General features: G+C 32.4%; 3 protein-coding genes across 4 annotated transcripts; all 3 read left to right on the top strand.

Moving 5' to 3' along the window:
* The first annotated feature begins 437 nt into the window (after positions 1-437).
* On the top strand, positions 438-2,391 carry LOC127252220 (DNA-directed RNA polymerases II, IV and V subunit 12). Its single transcript, XM_051276309.1, has 3 exons — positions 438-581; positions 750-842; positions 2,165-2,391. The coding sequence occupies exons 1-3, from the start codon at positions 542-544 to the stop codon at positions 2,185-2,187; spliced, it is 156 nt and encodes a 51-aa protein (XP_051132266.1). The 5' UTR covers positions 438-541; the 3' UTR covers positions 2,188-2,391.
* A 5,837-nt stretch (positions 2,392-8,228) lies between these two features.
* LOC127253912 (uncharacterized) lies at positions 8,229-13,311 on the top strand. Of its 2 annotated transcripts, none has more exons than XM_051278732.1 (10): positions 8,229-8,476; positions 8,576-8,634; positions 8,735-8,775; positions 8,871-8,902; positions 9,387-9,415; positions 11,803-11,839; positions 12,033-12,089; positions 12,193-12,269; positions 12,583-12,656; positions 13,051-13,311. In XM_051278732.1, exons 1-10 carry the CDS (start codon positions 8,393-8,395, stop codon positions 13,068-13,070), a joined length of 510 nt encoding a protein of 169 aa, XP_051134689.1. In that variant the 5' UTR covers positions 8,229-8,392; the 3' UTR covers positions 13,071-13,311. The 2 variants fall into 2 exon arrangements, with proteins under 2 accessions (XP_051134689.1, XP_051134681.1); XM_051278724.1 differs by having other exon boundaries at positions 9,372-9,415.
* Positions 13,071-16,759, top strand: LOC127253903 (isocitrate dehydrogenase [NAD] regulatory subunit 1, mitochondrial-like). Its single transcript, XM_051278712.1, has 5 exons — positions 13,071-13,144; positions 13,734-14,253; positions 14,708-14,947; positions 15,924-16,002; positions 16,170-16,759. Exons 2-5 carry the CDS (start codon positions 13,747-13,749, stop codon positions 16,442-16,444), a joined length of 1,101 nt encoding a protein of 366 aa, XP_051134669.1. The 5' UTR covers positions 13,071-13,144; positions 13,734-13,746; the 3' UTR covers positions 16,445-16,759.
* Positions 16,760-16,983: the final 224 nt, after the last annotated feature.

Here is a 16,983-nt window from a genome sequence, read left to right as displayed (position 1 = left end):
GGAGAGAATATTAGTACCCCTCCGTCCCAAAAGTAAGTATCTATTTACTTTTTGCACATGGTTTTAGAAATATTAATATTATATTGAGATATAGTAGGAATAAAGTAGAAATGACTAAAATAACTTTATTAGTACGTGTGATATAAATGTAATGGCATTTGTGTAATATATTATAAATTGTAAGAGTATTTGTAATGTTAGATAAATAGTACAGATAAAATAGAAGGACTAAATTGAAAAAATGAATACCTTTATGGGACAGAGGAAGAGGGAGTATTATAAATTATACCCCAATAAATAAATTGACGAGTGAACACGGCCTTTTTGATGTATTTTTCTATAATTTCTGTTGGGCCTTAGATTTTTAATTTTTTTCGTGTTAGCCCATTAAACTTTGGGTCATGGAAAACCAAAAGAGTTTTTATGAAAATTGGTGAGGGAGAGTAAAATCAATTCATTCGCAAGGCATCGAGGTCAAAACCCTCACCTTCCTCGAAACCCTAGGAACTCGCCTTCTCTGTTCGCTAGCCTCTGATTATCGATGGATCCTCAGCCGGAGCCAGTCAGCTACATCTGTGGAGGTATTTCAATTCTCAGGAATTGATTGCGAAGTTGTTGATTTTATTTTATTTCAGAATTCGTGTAGGTTGTAATTTATGGACGTTATTTTTTCCCCGTTGATTTTATATTGATTTCATTCAATCTTGATTCTTTGCTTGCCGACATTATTGAGTTATATCTTGTTTTAGATTGTGGGCAAGAAAATACGCTGAAGCCAGGCGATGTCATTCAATGCCGAGAATGTGGTTACCGTATTCTCTACAAAAAGCGCACCCGCAGAAGTAAGTCTCTTTCACCTCTCAGTCTTTATTCTTGGGTTGTCTATGTATTACTGCGCTTTTCTTGTTTTGATTGTGCTGTTTTGGTACTGAAAAATACACGTTGTTTGCTGCACAATGTTGGTGATGTGTAGCGCAATTTAAGTAGTTTAGATGTCTGGGATAGCATGTTTGCGTGATGTTAATGATAATAAGTTGTAAAATACTGCAATCTGTTTGATATATCCATATCATATATGTATTTGATAAGATGTACGGGTGCTTCTGTGATATATTCAAATTTAAGCAGGAGTAACTATTTAAGTTGTGAATTTGTAGAACCTGCACTCTGCATGATGATTAAGAAACTTCTTTTGCTTAGTTGTATGTGTATTGTTGATGTGTATTGAATGGTTATATATATATATATAAATCCAAACTCAACCATAGTGCATATTTTTTTACAGGTGAGAAATTAATTTAACTTTATTTTTTATTTTTTAGATAATGCGTGTAAAAAAACATTATCTTGGTTGCTCGAGAAGCTTAAATTATATATATAAATCACACATGTATTTTTCTGTTTTGGTTCTTATGTCTTCTACCAGTTATGTATTTGATGATATTTGAGTGTTGTGTCAATTTATCTTTATGCTTGGTGGTTGTTTTGGATAGGAATACTCATTATTGTGGTTGCTTGAGAAGTATTGCATAACATTTTGGATTTGCCTGTAGAAATTACTGTACAATTGATAGTTTTGCTAATCAACATATTAGATTCAATGGAAAGTGAGATTCACATGCATGACATGAAATTGCTGTCTATAACTCTGCATATGAATGTATTGGATGCATTGGGGAAGGAAGCTGGGGATTTGGAAGACCGCAATCCTTCAGATTTCATTGGTTATTAGTTTGAGAGTTGTTCTAACTATGATACTTTTCATATTAGAAATCATCACATAAAAAGGGTATTTAATGCAATAGAATATGGGATTAATGATTTATATCGGAAGTGCAAGTTGATTGTTATGTGTGGGTGTTTTAAAATTTGAATTTAAATACCCGTGGGCAGGGCAAGGGCGAGGCTTAATTATTTTAGTTTGAATTATGAAGGGGCGTTGTTTTTAAGCCAAAAATGATTGGATTAATCCAAAGCTCTATGCTCCTCTGCTCTATCACAATCATATAACTGTAAGCATGACAAGTTATTTTCAATTTAATTCGCAGAACTAGATCTGTGATGTTTGATCCTTTCGGCCAAAATTCATTGCTCGTATTTTTTAAATGCACTTTTTTGTTTTATGTTGCAACGGTACTCACTTTGTTTCATTTGATATTTGCAGTTGTCCAATATGAAGCACGTTGAAAGCTGACTTCTGGTATCTCTTAGTAAATGTGCGATTTTTGTGGTTCTTCCAATAATATTGTTATATTTTGCTCCTCGTGTTCCCGAGAATTGCAATGTGTGATTTTTTTGCTTGAGTGGTTCTTCATCCATTCACCTATCGTCTTTTAACATTCTATTGTAAAGAATTTTTCAGCAAATGCAGGGGTTTGTTTAGTTGATTGAGATATACATATATATAGATATATTTAATGTATATTTGAATGGTAGTTTTGATTTGAAGTTTTGTGGAAAAAAAAAATGATAGTATTTTTTCAAGGAATGAAAAAAAGAAAATAGTTTAAGAACACAGCCTCTTTATAGGGATTTTGTGTTTGTATAATAAAAGAATTTAAAATATAGAAAAGAACAACAATTTAAAGATATGCAAAAGGAAGAATGGGCTACATTGGATATTGTGGTGGATGAAAAGAGCTTTTTTTGGAGTTTGTAATTTTGATGCAATGTTTTTGTGAAATAAAAATAGTAAATTTAAGGGTGTGTTTGTTTGGGGGTTTGGATTTTGAGTTGGGATTTGAATAGTAAAAATTTTGAATTTGAATAGTTATATGATGTGATATAAATAGGTGTTGATGTGATGTTTTGAATGTACAATTGATTTTTAATATAATATAAAAAATGAAAAATAGGTGTTTGATTTGATGTTTTTGGGGGGAAATTTTTGAATGAATAGTAGGATTTTGTGTAAGTCGAACACACCTAGTAGAAAAGTTTTTATTGAGAAAACAAAAGGTCAAACAATTACAACTAGCATTTTTCAAAAAAAATTAGCATTCTTTTGTTTTTTTCTTTTCAATTATGGGTTGGTTTGATTTTTTATTTAAAATTGGACTTTTTTATTTGAATTTTATTTAAAATTTTTTATTTATATAATATTTTGTTGACACTGTCAATCCAATTATATTTACAAATATATTCATATATGTTTCTAAGAATTTTAATAATTTTATATTTTAATTAATATTAATTATAAAAAATCATTTTTAATTATTTATATAAAAAGTTGTTCTCTAAAATTTATATTATATTAAATATAAATTTTAAAATAAAAAAATACATTTTCAATATTTTTTAAAAAATAAATCAAATTTACAACTCCTTTAGTTAATATAAGTAGAATTTAACAAATTTATAATAAAATAATATTATTTTTCTTCCAAAATAATTGACGTATTTTTTGTTTTGTTTTATTTTATTTTATCTAATACGTTTCTATATATGATAAAATTTATTAACTCAAAATATAATTAACAAATACTAATTAGCTTAATTTAGCTTAATTCATTTTATAATATATAGATCATATATATGAGGTATGATTCATTTAAAATCCATTTAATTAATCCATTTAATTTTATCTCTTTTTCAAAAATTTCAAATATGAGATCTAAAATTTAAGATTAACACACACATATAAAAAGGCATGCAATTTATTTGTTCTCAGATAACTATATTATTTGAATTATTATATTTTAAAAATATTGTTAAATAGTTTTTGTATCAATCTTTTCAAATATATATACTTCTAATATAACATAGCAAATTATTTGTCAGAAAGACATTTCTCATCTTGCTGCGCAAATTACTTTCGATAATCTTTATCGTAGAAAAAATCTTTTAACGGTAGACATTGCAACATTTAAAACTAACGCCAACTCAATAAGTCGATCAATTAACTTCAAAGTAGTATGATATTTTTTTCAACCATTCTCTTAAAAAGATATTCAACTATCGAGATGTAATGTTTCAATTTTGTAGCTAGCATAATTTCATCATCAAAATTATCTAGTTAAGATGAAGTAGTTTATCAATGTCAAACTAGCAAATGAATCTATATGATTAAGAGATATATTGCCTAAAAGAAATTCTAAATTTATTTCTGCATCAATTTTTTGTGTGATATGATCAACAACCTAATATAATGATAAAACGAGCATATTATTTATAAGGGAAATAAAATAATTAATATTTATAATATGGAAATAAAAGTAGACATGTACCTGACGAAAATAATGAAAATAAATTTTTGGTTAGTTATCAAGTTACCTTTGAAATCTAACTAGATCAGGCATATGATTTTTCATATTCGGCGCAAAAATATCTTACTAAAACAAAAGCCAAAGAAAATTTTCAAAAATTTCTTTCAATTATCATCTTCTTGAAATTCCTTCAATTCTATAATCATGATATTACTAATATTTTGATATTTTAGTTACAAGGCATTTGACAACGCAAAAGTTTTTTAAAATAATGTAAACATCAAATGAATAATGAAAATATATTCAATATTCAATATTTTTGAAATCAAACCTATAGCAGCACATCGGCTTTTTGGATCAATGACATACTTAATAATAACTTCAGGAACATTTGTAATAGCATCCTGATTGGGAGAACACCAAAAGAATAAGAAAATGCAAACAAAAAATTAGATGCGATGTACTCCTAAGCGTAGTCATGCCTAAGCAAGGTGTTTCAAACTGTTCCACTAAATTTTTTCACTTCAATCAATTATTATTTCTACCAAAATACGACAAATGATAACAACCAATAAACAACAGAAATAACAATACGAGACACCACAACTTTTAATATGGAAAACTCCTTCAAAGTGAATGATAAAAACCACGAGGCCTATCACCCGACCCAAGACAAAATCCACTATATCAAAATATTCGTACAATCAAAGTTAATAACAACCAAAAGGGCTATCAAACTCCACACCCACTTACAACAATCGAACCTCAATCACAAGAGATCTCCCAACTATAAGCAATCCATTCCAATCACCAACCAATACTATTCAAAATTGAATTCAAACAAATAGATAGTGAGAAATAACGGTACTAAGAAGAACATCCAAGGATGATGAGTCTCTTGATCGGAACTGAGTTGAAGAAAATTTCCCTTACTTGTTGATTCTTTCACGTGAGTGGATAGCGATTGTGCATCTCTCAATTTCTGCATCCAAAATGACCACTCTTTCAACAATGATGGTTAGGGCTACAATTAACAAAATTTGGGCTCTAAATTCTTTTGGGCTAACATGAATTGTTGGGCCGCCTACACATAGAGGAATCCAAACCCAACAATTCCAAATGTCTAAAATACGATTGATTATCCTATAATGAGAGCCCAAACATGTATCAGTTGGCCGAACTAAATCCGTTTATTGATTTATGCCTTTTTTAGTGGTACAATTTTTTCATAAATGTTATTAAAAAATAGTATACATACACATTAATACAATATATATTTATCAATTTATAAAAAATCAAGAATTCAATACAAAATATTATTTTTATATTATTAGTACAACTCCTATATCTACTATAAAAGTTACATCTATCTAAAATATAAGAACACATGCACTGGCTCATTTGTCGAAGCCTTTTGTCTACCGTTGAAGGCTTTTCTTCCCCTCATTCCAAGTAATTCATCCGCAATTACTTAAATTTCAACCATAAACTTTCGCTTCAAAATCGACGTTGCTTTGTCCAGTCGACGCTCCGTCGTTAGACGTTTCTCTCTTCTTCTATCTCTTTCGTTTTCTTCTTTTTCTTTCTTAAATTCAATTCTGTCGCCGCTGACCCAGCTATGCGAAAGGAGATTTTTGAGGAGTGGGTGACATTCGTCGAAGACCTGACTGGTATCGACTTTGAGTGGTTGTCGACGTTGTCGATCAGAGAAGTAATTGCTGACCGGAGTTCGCCGCTATTTCCGGAGTATATACTTCAAAGTATTGTGGGAATGGAGTATATATTTGTTTACTTTTTGAACTTTTATACCCTCTCGATTGTATGAATTACTCCATTCCACTTCAAAGTATTCTTTTGAACTTTTATACTCCCGTTGTCCCTTAATTATATATTCGTTTACTTTTTACATGAAGTTTAAGGTATATTAGTATTATATTGATATATAGTATGACTAAAGTAAAAATGACTAAAACAACTTTATTTGGTATTGTGTGATATAAAAGTAATGACATTCATTTAATATATTATAAGTTGTAAGGGTATTTGTAATATTAAGTAGATAATACAATTACTAAAAAAAAATTGATACTTTGTAATAAAATGAATCAAAATGATAAATGAATAGTTTGTTAAGGGACAAATGAAGTAATATATTAAAAAAATAATACTCCCCCCGTCCCATAACAAAGTATCTATTTTTCCATTTTAGTCCGTCTCATAACAAAATATCCATTTCCTTTTTAAGTAACTGTACTATCTACTTAACATTACAAATACCCTTACAACTTACAATATATTACACAAATGTCATTGTCTTTATATCACACATACTAATAAGGTTATTTTAGTCATTTCTACTTTATTTCTACTATATCCCAATATAATACTAATATTTCTAAAACTACGTGCAAAAAACAAATGGATATTTAGTTTGACGGAGAGAGTAACATTTTATTGGTTAATGAATGTGTAAAATGATTTATTTTTGTATTTTATACTCCATGCTTCCCAAACAGGTATGTTCCAAACATTGTGCAGTATTTCCAAAATAAAAAAGAATATTAACTATACTTAATCTATACCATAATACTATATCTTATTACACCCACACAAATAAAAAAAAAAAAAGAACTAAATATACATTTTGATCTCATATCACATTATCTAATTTATAAATTATTCTACTTAGTATTACTCGTATCAAATTTCATGTAGGGAAATCAAATGTTGCACCATATTTGAGACGACAATACTAGATAATATAAATTATATGACGGCAGTTAGGGTGCTCATTGGATCAAATAAACACTGTGCTTATTTAATAAGATAGCACATTAATACAATCACAAGACATATAACATATAACCAAGTTAAGATATTAACTTGAAACAATTAAAATTTCATCACAAGACATATAACATATTCTGTTTTATATAGAAATATATGTTATGTGAAGGGAAAATTGCAAAAAATATCTTATATGTGTATCCCATTATAACTTTTGTGCTGTATTTATCTCGCTGACAAAATATATCTCACATGTTTGCAAAAGTCGCTATTTTTATAATTTGGCCGCGCGTGGCCACGCGTGATCGCGCGTAAGGCGCATGGTGTGAATGTCACGCGCGGGCAAGTAACAGAAATAATTACTTTTGTAAACATGTGAGATATATTTTGCCAGCGATATAAATACATGACAAAACTAATAATAGGGTATAAGCGTGATATATCTTTTGCAATTTTCTCGTTATGTTATGTGAAATATATATTGTGTTAAAATTAACATATTATTAGTTGTATAAAATTTGTTTATTGTTTATTGTGTTGAAATACTCCCCCGTCCCATAATAAAATATCCATTTTTCCATTTTAGTCTGTCTAAGTATCAATTTCCTTTTTTAGTAACTGTATTTTCTACCTAACGTTACAAATATCTTTGCAACTTACAATATATTACACAAATGCCATTACCTTTGTATCACACATGCTAATAAAGTTATTTTAGTCATTTCTACTTTATTCTTACTATATCATAATATAATACTAATATTTCTAAAACTACATGTATAAAGTAAATGGATACTTAGTTTCGAAGCGGAGGAAGTATGTGTTAATATAGTTATATAATACTCCTCCTGCCACTTTTCTCTAATAATAAAGAAACTTTTCTCTAATAATAAGAAATACATTTTAATTTACAATATATTATACAAATATTATTATATTTATTTAATTTTATTATTTTTATTTTTATTATATCTCAATATAATATTAACCATAAATAAACTTGGGATAGAAGAAGTATATTATCAAAATATCTGTTATATACTGTATTATATTAATACATAAATTTTGAAAATTTGTTTTGGATTTGAATTTTTTTGGTTGGGATTTAAATTTTAATTTTTTAAATATAATATAAAAATAAAAAAATAAAAATTTAATTTATTGTTTTTGGAATTTCTTTCTAATAAATGATAGAAATATGAAGGAAATTGAATGAAATTTATTTCCATTCATTTTTCGAATATAGAAAAAGAGGAGAGAGTTGTTAGAGAGCAGGTCCGCTTTGAAGGCATGAAATTGATCTGTTGGACTGACTAGGAGGACTAGAAGCTGCGTCCCTGACCGTGAATCTCGCCGTCGCATCGTCGTCTCCCAAGAGTGAGCTGCCGTTAAAACCAGTAATGGATGACCGGGCTATTCTCAAGGACTGGTTTGATCGAGTCGATTCCCAGAAAACCGGAAACATCACCGCACCGCAGCTCAAGGTTCAAGTTTTAACTTTCGCCTTCGATCGATCAATTTCGCGGGATATCTCTATTCTCACTTGGCTCTTGCCTTCGCTTCTCTGTTTCTGCTATGACCAGGGTGCTTTTGCCGTCGGGAATCTTCACTTCCCTATATCTGTTGTACAACAAATGATAAGGTGTGAGTCATCGGGTGCTTGCTTTCAGGGTTTTGGAATTATTAGCATACTATGTTATCTGTTCTGACATTGGTTTTGATTATGTTTGCTATGGATTCAGAATGTATGATTTTGATAGGAATGGAACTATGGGTTTTGAAGGTGAGTTTTATTTTAAATGCTAGGCGGTTCTATTCTCGTTATGCTGATTTCATTTTCCCTTCTTGATTGAGGATTGTAATTTTCTTGACTTCCAGAGTTTCTTGAACTTAACAAGTTTCTTCTGAAGGTCAGCTTCTTCCTCTGGTTATTTTGCTCAAATTTGTATGCAAGCATATTCTCAAAGTTGTTTACTTTTACGTTCGTACAATTTTGTGTTAATGTCGTGTTACACACACACACAGATATTTAAAGCTATGATAATTGATAAGACAAAAGCAGCAAGCTATATTTCTTTCATAGTTCAAAATATAAGTTATGTACGTATGCTGGCACCAATTATCTTTAACTTGGATAAGTTTTAGATTTTTTCGAGTGACTAATAAGACTGCATGTGTTAAAGAATAATGGAGAATTGAAGACCTGACAGGCTTTGTTCTGTGCTCTTTTATTTATTTTCCACTCAATGTCTTGCAGTTTGGGACATTCTTACTCTTTATGAGTGGTGGATATGCTTTACATATTCAGATCTTCTTTGTATATGATTCTAAATTTATATATTTCGCATCAAACAAGAACTACTTGTGATCTTGCAGTAGTTGCTTTGCTTGCAGGTCCAACAGGCATTCTCAGGCTTGGAGAGGTGATTGCTAGAACTTCTAGTTGGAATAGAAAATTATTACACTGTTTGTTGACATACTCTCTTTGGGTTTGCATTAGTTCTTCAATTTGATTTGATATTTTTTTTCTTTTCTTTTCTTTTTAAAGTTATTATTATTATGATGATGATAACCTCATAGAATTTCTTTTTACTAACTTATTCTAGAACCTACTATCAGATAGAGTTTGTTTAGTGACCTATAATATGCATGATTGATATGACTTAGCAACCCTTATCATTTTTGGAATTCAACTTTGAAGTGAGATATGTTTCTTCTTGCTGAGAATGGACTGTACTACTGAATCCTCTTTTTTGGGACCATTTACACAACACACTCTACCCGCAACATGGCAGTATAATGGGGTGATCCAAGCCTTAATACAAAGCCCTAGTGAATTAGTAAGTTGAAATGAAACAATTAAACAATGTATTTGTCTCTCAGTTACAATCTAAAATGGTAGTAACATATTGAATAGATTGAAAAACTAGTTCCCCTATATGTAACTAACAATGAGCACATAATCCTCAGTCGGTGAACAAGTTTTATGTGCGGAAATAGGTTTTCAGATCATATATTTGCATATATAAGGCATGCATTCAAGATTAGAGTAATACATAAGAATCATTTAAATATATACATATATATAAGGCAATTTTTAGATAATTACATAGGGATGAAATATTTCAAATGTACTGATACAATTGTTGGTTAGATTATAGTCTGTAGTACAGTTATGTATTCATACTGAACAAAACTTTAGTTGATAACCCCAATCAAGGAGGGTCCAACATATTTTTTCACCAACTTACGGTCCAAAACAACAATAATCATGTTACAGCCCCTATACAAAAAATGGATATAGATTCTAACTCTATAGTCAAGAGCAGTACCATTTCATAGATTATAAGCAAACATTGCATTGGGACATAACAATATTCATATTATCACATGTATATATTTGAGCAAACTTTTTCAATAAACCCTATGAATATATACATAAACATAGATTCAATATAATAACTTATTTATCATTGTAGTACCTCTTTAGTTGTACATATACATACAGTCATACACATACAAATATATATATATATATATATTATGTTTTATATACTTATACATAGGAGTCAAGGCAGATTATATTCTCATATGAATACAACACTTCAAAGCAGTAAATATATAAACTTTTCATACAAGCTATATATATTCACATATCGGTATGTGTGTGTATGGTCTATATATATATATATATGTAAATGGTAAACCATTCCATAGCGCTGCGTATTTGATTGCTTAGTACCCCATACCAAACTAATTCATCACCTTTATGCATTTATATACATCTATGCACTAATGCATATAAGTCCACAGATGTAGACCAACCCATTGCGAGACCTCTTAAATCATTAGGACCTACCTATGTTTATCTAATATGCCTATATTATTGAATGAGTTTGCGTAAACCAATAGAGTAATACATGTTATTCTTGATCATTTTTAAGAAGTGGTTAAAAAAAATAACTGAATGCACCCATTGAAATAAACTTAGTGAATTCACCAGTGTTTGTATTAAGACTTGAGTGTTATGCCAACCCCATTGCACTGCTATGTTGCATGCCAAAGTGCATGTGGCAAAATTAGTATTCGAGCTGGCCACGCGCTATAGTTGAATAAACTAGAAAACAACCTATTATGCCGAAGATTCTTGGGGAGCAATGAGGACGTGTTTTGAAGTGTGTAGAAGATAATACGCTTTTATTTGTGTGGAGGTTGAGTAGACTAGTTTACTTCTTTTCACAAATATACATGAAAAAATTATAGAGATAAGCGTACTTGCTTTAGAGTATACAGAAATATTAAGATGGATGACCTTTTGGGAAGTTTCCTACAGCGCAGATGAATGAGGCCAAATTGCCTTGGAAGAACTTGTGTTAATCTTTGGGTCCGATCGCATAGCACATGTTACACCGGACTTGCCGAGAGGGCATGGGAACGGGGTGGGATGTTACACTATGCTGTTTAATTGTTGTGAATTTTAAATTGATTGGTGTCAGTTGTTCTAGTACTGCATTCTGTTGGTCATTATAATATCTGAATTTCCTCAACTCAGTCTTGGGTTAGCAAACTGTGGCAGTCTTATAATTTGTATCTTGACTGTCACGTAGTTAGCTGTATCCAATTTTATGCTTCATGTGGCATCTTTTTTGTACTATTTCTATATGTAAGTATCTATGCTTATAAAAGCCTTGTTACATACATGTATTAAGTAATAAAGGTTGATATTTGGTTCTACATTATATTGTGTGCAATTGTGATGTTATAACATATATGTTATAGTAACAGTGGTATTTTCTCTATGCTTGAGTAGGGGGCGTGGATTTCTGAATCCAGATGAAGTGTATGAGGTGTAAGCTTCAAATCTGATATTCATCCTTCTTCCATTTTTTGTTCTTGATGTTACCTTGACCTTTAATGACTCATACCTTGTAGAATAGGATTGCAAGATGCTCAATATGCCACTTATAAGTGTGTGTGTGTGTTTTTTAATTTTTTGGTGAATGTTCCCCTTATTATGCACGAATCCATTGATGGCTACAGGGATTGCTGAAAATTGGGTTCTCTCTTGACTCTCCAGCATTTTATACCGTTTGTGAGGTAAAAACAGATGTGATCCCTTTCATCGTGTGATCCAATTTAAAGATTATATCATTCATAACAAGATATTTGAAGCTTGCTGTTTCCATTTTCATTATTATAGAGCTTTGATCAAACAAGAAGTGGCCAACTCAAGCTTGATGATTTTATCTCTCTTTGCATATTTGTACAGTCAGCAAGGTCTGTATATCAGTAAGCTTGGCATCACTGTTGATACTGCATTTATTTGTCAGAACATACAGTTTTATTAAAGATTGCATCATTTAGTTGACTTAGTTGCTTGTGTCCTCTTAATTGCTCCACGTGAATCCATCTTGCTTATGTATTTTGCTTTACATTGTTCCTTGTTTTATCATAAATTATCAAGGCTCTGTTCTATATATTGCTTCTGTTACTATACGATGTTTCTTGACATACAAAATCTATGCTACTGACTTGTGATTCTTGCCACATTTTCCTGATATATTTATTACAATTTCCCTATCTTTTCTAGGAACTTGTTCAACTCATTTGACACAAGCAAGCAAGGGAGGGTGACACTTGATTTCAACCAATTTATTTACTGCAGTGAGTTCTGGAACTTTGCCTTTTTTCAGCTTCCACGGTTTTCTTGAGGCTGAATTTAGTAGTAAACATGCAGATAAATTTCATCTCTTGGTTTATAGACTAGTGCACTTGTCTATCTATGCATGAAGTATGAACTGCAAAGCTGTTGTGAAACAAAAATTCAGATCCCCAATATGGCCTTTTTAGTGAGTCCTACATTACATTTCATTTACACGTAAGAGGTGGTAGAATCAAATTGCATTTGATGAAACAATTGTTTGAGCTCATCCTGTGTGTATTGGGCCCCTAGTCTTGCCTTACAATTGCTATGTTATGTTATTCTGCATTTACTCGTCTTTGATTTGACTGAAATAAACTAAACAAAAAAAGTTCTTATGATTTTGTTGCTGTGCAGCTTCAAATTGCAGAATATAAAGGAGTGCAACTGTGCAAGGCAGGCATCATTATCATATTTGGGGGTGGCCATGAACAGTGGGTAAATTATAAAGGTGCTTGGTTGTACTTGAGTTTGGATGAACAGTGTGTGTATTGCAGTCAGTCGTAGTAGTTGCTGCTGTTTTTATTCTGGTCAACTCTGTGTCTTTTTCTTTTTGGCTGTTTCATTTAATAATATATATATTTTTTCATTTAATAATATTTAGTAAAATTGCTCGTACCTCTGTGATTTTCAAATTTAGCTTAAAATATTATTTATTTTAAATTACATGCCACTTCTTATACTTTAATATTAATATTTAATAAAATTGCTCGTAATCTTGCCAGTTTTGCATGACTCACAGTGGGTCTTTATGCAGTATTGTATGAGAGATTTAATAAAGTAAATAAGAGATTTAAAAGAAAAAAAAAGTTGTGGACAATTTTGCTATAATATTTTAATTAATATTATATATTGTATGAATACGTTTGATTTCCTCTTTCTGTAGCCTCGTCCGCTTGCCTTTTCCTTGTACTATTAATTAATCATTATTCCCTTCCATTCCATGAAACAACTCCTTCTCGTCTTCCTCCCACTTCCTTGCATCCTTCCCCATCTAATTCTAACGTAACATTCATCAATCGAAAATTCCTTCAGTTCAGGCGGTCGGTCAGGATGTCCCGGCGTCCCCTCCTCAACCTCAACCTCAAGCATCTCTTCTCCTCCACCCGATCCCGATCGCTCACGTACGTGCCCGTGCCCCGCCCCGTTGATGGCACTGCACGCCCCGTCACTCTCATTCCCGGCGACGGAATCGGTCCGCTTGTCACCGGCGCCGTTGAGCGAGTCATGGACGCGATGCACGCCCCAGTTTATTTTGAAAAGTACGAGGTCCGCGGTGACATGAATACCGTGCCTCCCGAGGTCATCGAATCCATCAGGAAGAACAAGGTTTGTCTCAAGGGCGGGCTCAGAACTCCCGTTGGCGGAGGCGTCAGCTCCCTCAATGTCTTGTTGCGGAAGGAGCTTGATCTCTACGCCTCCCTCGTCCATTGTATCAATCTGCCGGGCCTCCCCACTCGCCACGACAAAGTCGATATTGTCGTGATTCGTGAAAACACCGAGGGCGAGTACTCCGGCCTGGAGCACGAGGTTGTTCCTGGAGTCGTCGAAAGCCTTAAGGTGTGATCCCTTTCCTCTCCTATCTTCTCTTCTCTTCTTATTCCTTCTCCTTTGCCCCCGCCCTTTCCCTGTTTCCATTTTTTTTTTATACAGTTGCAGGTGCTTTCTGCAATGCAAAATTTTGGATTTAAAATATAAATAAATATTGCACGTTGTTGACAGAGAGCATGCATATTAAGAGCATTGGAAATGGCTGCCTTGCTTGTAGAATTATGTGATGCCATCATCAATAATAACTCGCTCTTGGAATGGATAGCTCATTTCTGTGTGTCGTTGTGCGAGTTCTTTTCAGTCATTGTAAAATGTCTTATTTTTGTAGCTCTACTTACCTTAGTGTTGCTTGGAGAACTTCTCAAGTGTCTGTTCATCTTTTTTATTTTGCAAGTACCATGTTTGTTATAGATTCTCTCAGAATCCACAGGTATTTCAGCTTCTCATGTTGGCCAATACATAGGTTATTACAAAGTTCTGCTCAGAAAGAATTGCCAAGTATGCCTTTGAGTATGCTTATCTCAACAACCGGAAGAAAGTGACCGCTGTGCACAAAGCAAATATAATGAAACTTGCTGATGGTCTATTTTTAGAATCTTGTCGTGAAGTTGCTAGCAAGTACCCCGGGATCCAATACAATGAGATGATTGTAGATAATTGTTCCATGCAACTTGTTTCCAAGCCAGAGCAATTTGATGTCATGGTAAGAGATATTCCTCTGCAATTTGCCATTTTTCTTGCACTATCTTGTTTTCACCATTGTTAATCGACTAGCCATTTTCTTTCTGCTTCTTTTATTCAACTTATAAATCAGAATGTAAACAACATACTTTTGATGTAAGGGATCAAAAGGTGAGAAGTCATACAATGTGCTGTATCACTCAAAAATGTAAAAAAGCTGATTAAATGCTACACTTTTTATGTTTGCGAATGATCAATTGGTTAATGATGCAGGCATCTATCGTGCTTTGTAGACCTGAGTTGAATCTCTAACATCAAGAGTAACTTTTGTTCGATAAAAGTTGTTGCCAGATATGTTGATTGACCGCTACTCTTTGTATTTTATCTGCATTTGAAAAAAAGTATCTCGACAACCATTTGATTTTAATAAGCTCTAATTCTCCTTGATTGGTCTTTGGCACACACCACTTTTAGACCATTGGAAAAACCTGGTGTTTGTCAAATGGAAAATGAAAATTTGTATGGCCGATTGCATGATTGATTGGTTAGTCTATTGTGTTTTATAGACTTGAATTACATCTCTTACATCTAAAGTAACTTTTGTTAGATAACATTTGTTCCCAGATATGTTGTTGATAGATCGACACATGTCGTTATGTTAACTCATGCTCCTTTTCTATTCCATGTTTTGTGTTCCTGTGTGGATGCCGTAGCTAAGTTGCACAACCGTACTAACTTACTGAACCTAATGGGACTGTCTTGATACATCTTTTTGTGCTCAATCAGTTAATATACTTCTTGTACTTACTTCATTTGCCTAGTCAAAAGAGAAAGATTATAGGGACCACTCGAATGTCATACTTTCTTACCTGTTTTAAATTGGCTTTGTTAACTGGAAAACTGAGTTTCTGGATTAAGCAGCAGCACTTCACGGATTTCTTGGATATATGGCTGGTATCACCCTGCAGTTCATCAATATTCAAATTTACATTCTACAGGTAACACCCAATCTCTACGGGAATCTGATTGCAAACACTGCTGCTGGTATTGCTGGGGGCACTGGTGTCATGCCCGGAGGTGCGAACTTTCTTTTTCTTTTTGCAAAGTTTAAAAGTGGCATCAATAATTTCATTTGGGTCATTTTTCACCACCAATTGACAAGAACAGAGCTGGGCACTGTGTCAATATATCATGTGGAGGTACTTGATAAATGGCGTGTGATATGATTATGATGTATTGTGCAGGAAACGTGGGGTTTGATTACGCCATTTTTGAGCAAGGTGCTTCGGCAGGGAATGTAGGGAATGAGAAAATAGTTGAGCAGAGGACGGCAAATCCGGTGGCATTGCTTCTTTCATCAGCTATGATGCTTAGGCACCTGCAGTTTCCATCATTTGCTGATCGTTTGGATGCTGCAGTGAAGCGCGTGATAGCGCAAGGTAAATATCAAGCCGGAGATGTCGGTGGAGATAGCACCACCGAAGAGGTTGTGGATGCAGTCATTGCAAATATCAAGTGATCGGTCATTCTTTTAGGGTATTGATAGATGGACAGATAGATGCTTTAGCATATTCTTCTAATGGTTTTGATTTGGTCGTTCTTTTTCTTAGTAAGCAACGGCAAACAATAAACCACAAGGCAAGCTTTGCGTTGTTCATTTTGGAAGGGTCTTAGGATAAGACAGAATAGAGCAATATACTAATAAATAAGAACAAATCAGAATTGCTTTAGAATCAACAGGGTGATAGATAGATAGATTGACGACAATTTATTACATTCGTTTGTTTGTTTTATTGTTTTGTAGTATCGAACATATATATATATCCCTGTTAAGTAATAGATTATTTAATCTGTGAAATTTAATTTTCTTACGCAATCGCAATCGATTAATGGGGGAGTAACAATGCTACAAATGGGTGAACTAAATTATTTAGATTAATTTGGATGAAATTATTTATTTATTGGGTAAGGTGTTTGGGATAAATCAAATTATGCAGTAAATTACCGACTGATTAAAATGGGAAGTTTAAAAATAAATTATATCGATAATTAAAGTTA

The sequence above is a fragment of the Andrographis paniculata genome, unplaced genomic scaffold (genome assembly GCF_009805555.1).
Source record: "Andrographis paniculata isolate CXL003 unplaced genomic scaffold, ASM980555v1 Contig12END, whole genome shotgun sequence".
Lineage (NCBI taxonomy): Eukaryota > Viridiplantae > Streptophyta > Magnoliopsida > Lamiales > Acanthaceae > Andrographis > Andrographis paniculata.
This window is presented reverse-complemented; position numbering and strand designations above follow the sequence as displayed.

Bases quoted from the DNA above. Each gene is read 5' to 3' on its own strand.
- LOC127252220 (XM_051276309.1), top strand. From the start codon at position 542: ATGGATCCTCAGCCGGAGCCAGTCAGCTACATCTGTGGAG. The intron at 582-749 runs GTATTTCAATTC...ATCTTGTTTTAG, and splicing joins AGTCAGCTACATCTGTGGAG to ATTGTGGGCAAGAAAATACG. The intron at 843-2,164 runs GTAAGTCTCTTT...TGATATTTGCAG, and splicing joins CAAAAAGCGCACCCGCAGAA to TTGTCCAATATGAAGCACGT.
- LOC127253912 (XM_051278724.1), top strand. From the start codon at position 8,393: ATGGATGACCGGGCTATTCTCAAGGACTGGTTTGATCGAGTCGATTCC. The intron at 8,903-9,371 runs GTCAGCTTCTTC...ATCTTGCAGTAG, and splicing joins TTAACAAGTTTCTTCTGAAG to TTGCTTTGCTTGCAGGTCCA. The intron at 11,840-12,032 runs GTGTAAGCTTCA...TGATGGCTACAG, and splicing joins ATCCAGATGAAGTGTATGAG to GGATTGCTGAAAATTGGGTT.
- LOC127253903 (XM_051278712.1), top strand. From the start codon at position 13,747: ATGTCCCGGCGTCCCCTCCTCAACCTCAACCTCAAGCATCTCTTCTCC. The intron at 14,254-14,707 runs GTGTGATCCCTT...GCCAATACATAG, and splicing joins GAGTCGTCGAAAGCCTTAAG to GTTATTACAAAGTTCTGCTC. The intron at 16,003-16,169 runs GTGCGAACTTTC...TGTATTGTGCAG, and splicing joins CACTGGTGTCATGCCCGGAG to GAAACGTGGGGTTTGATTAC.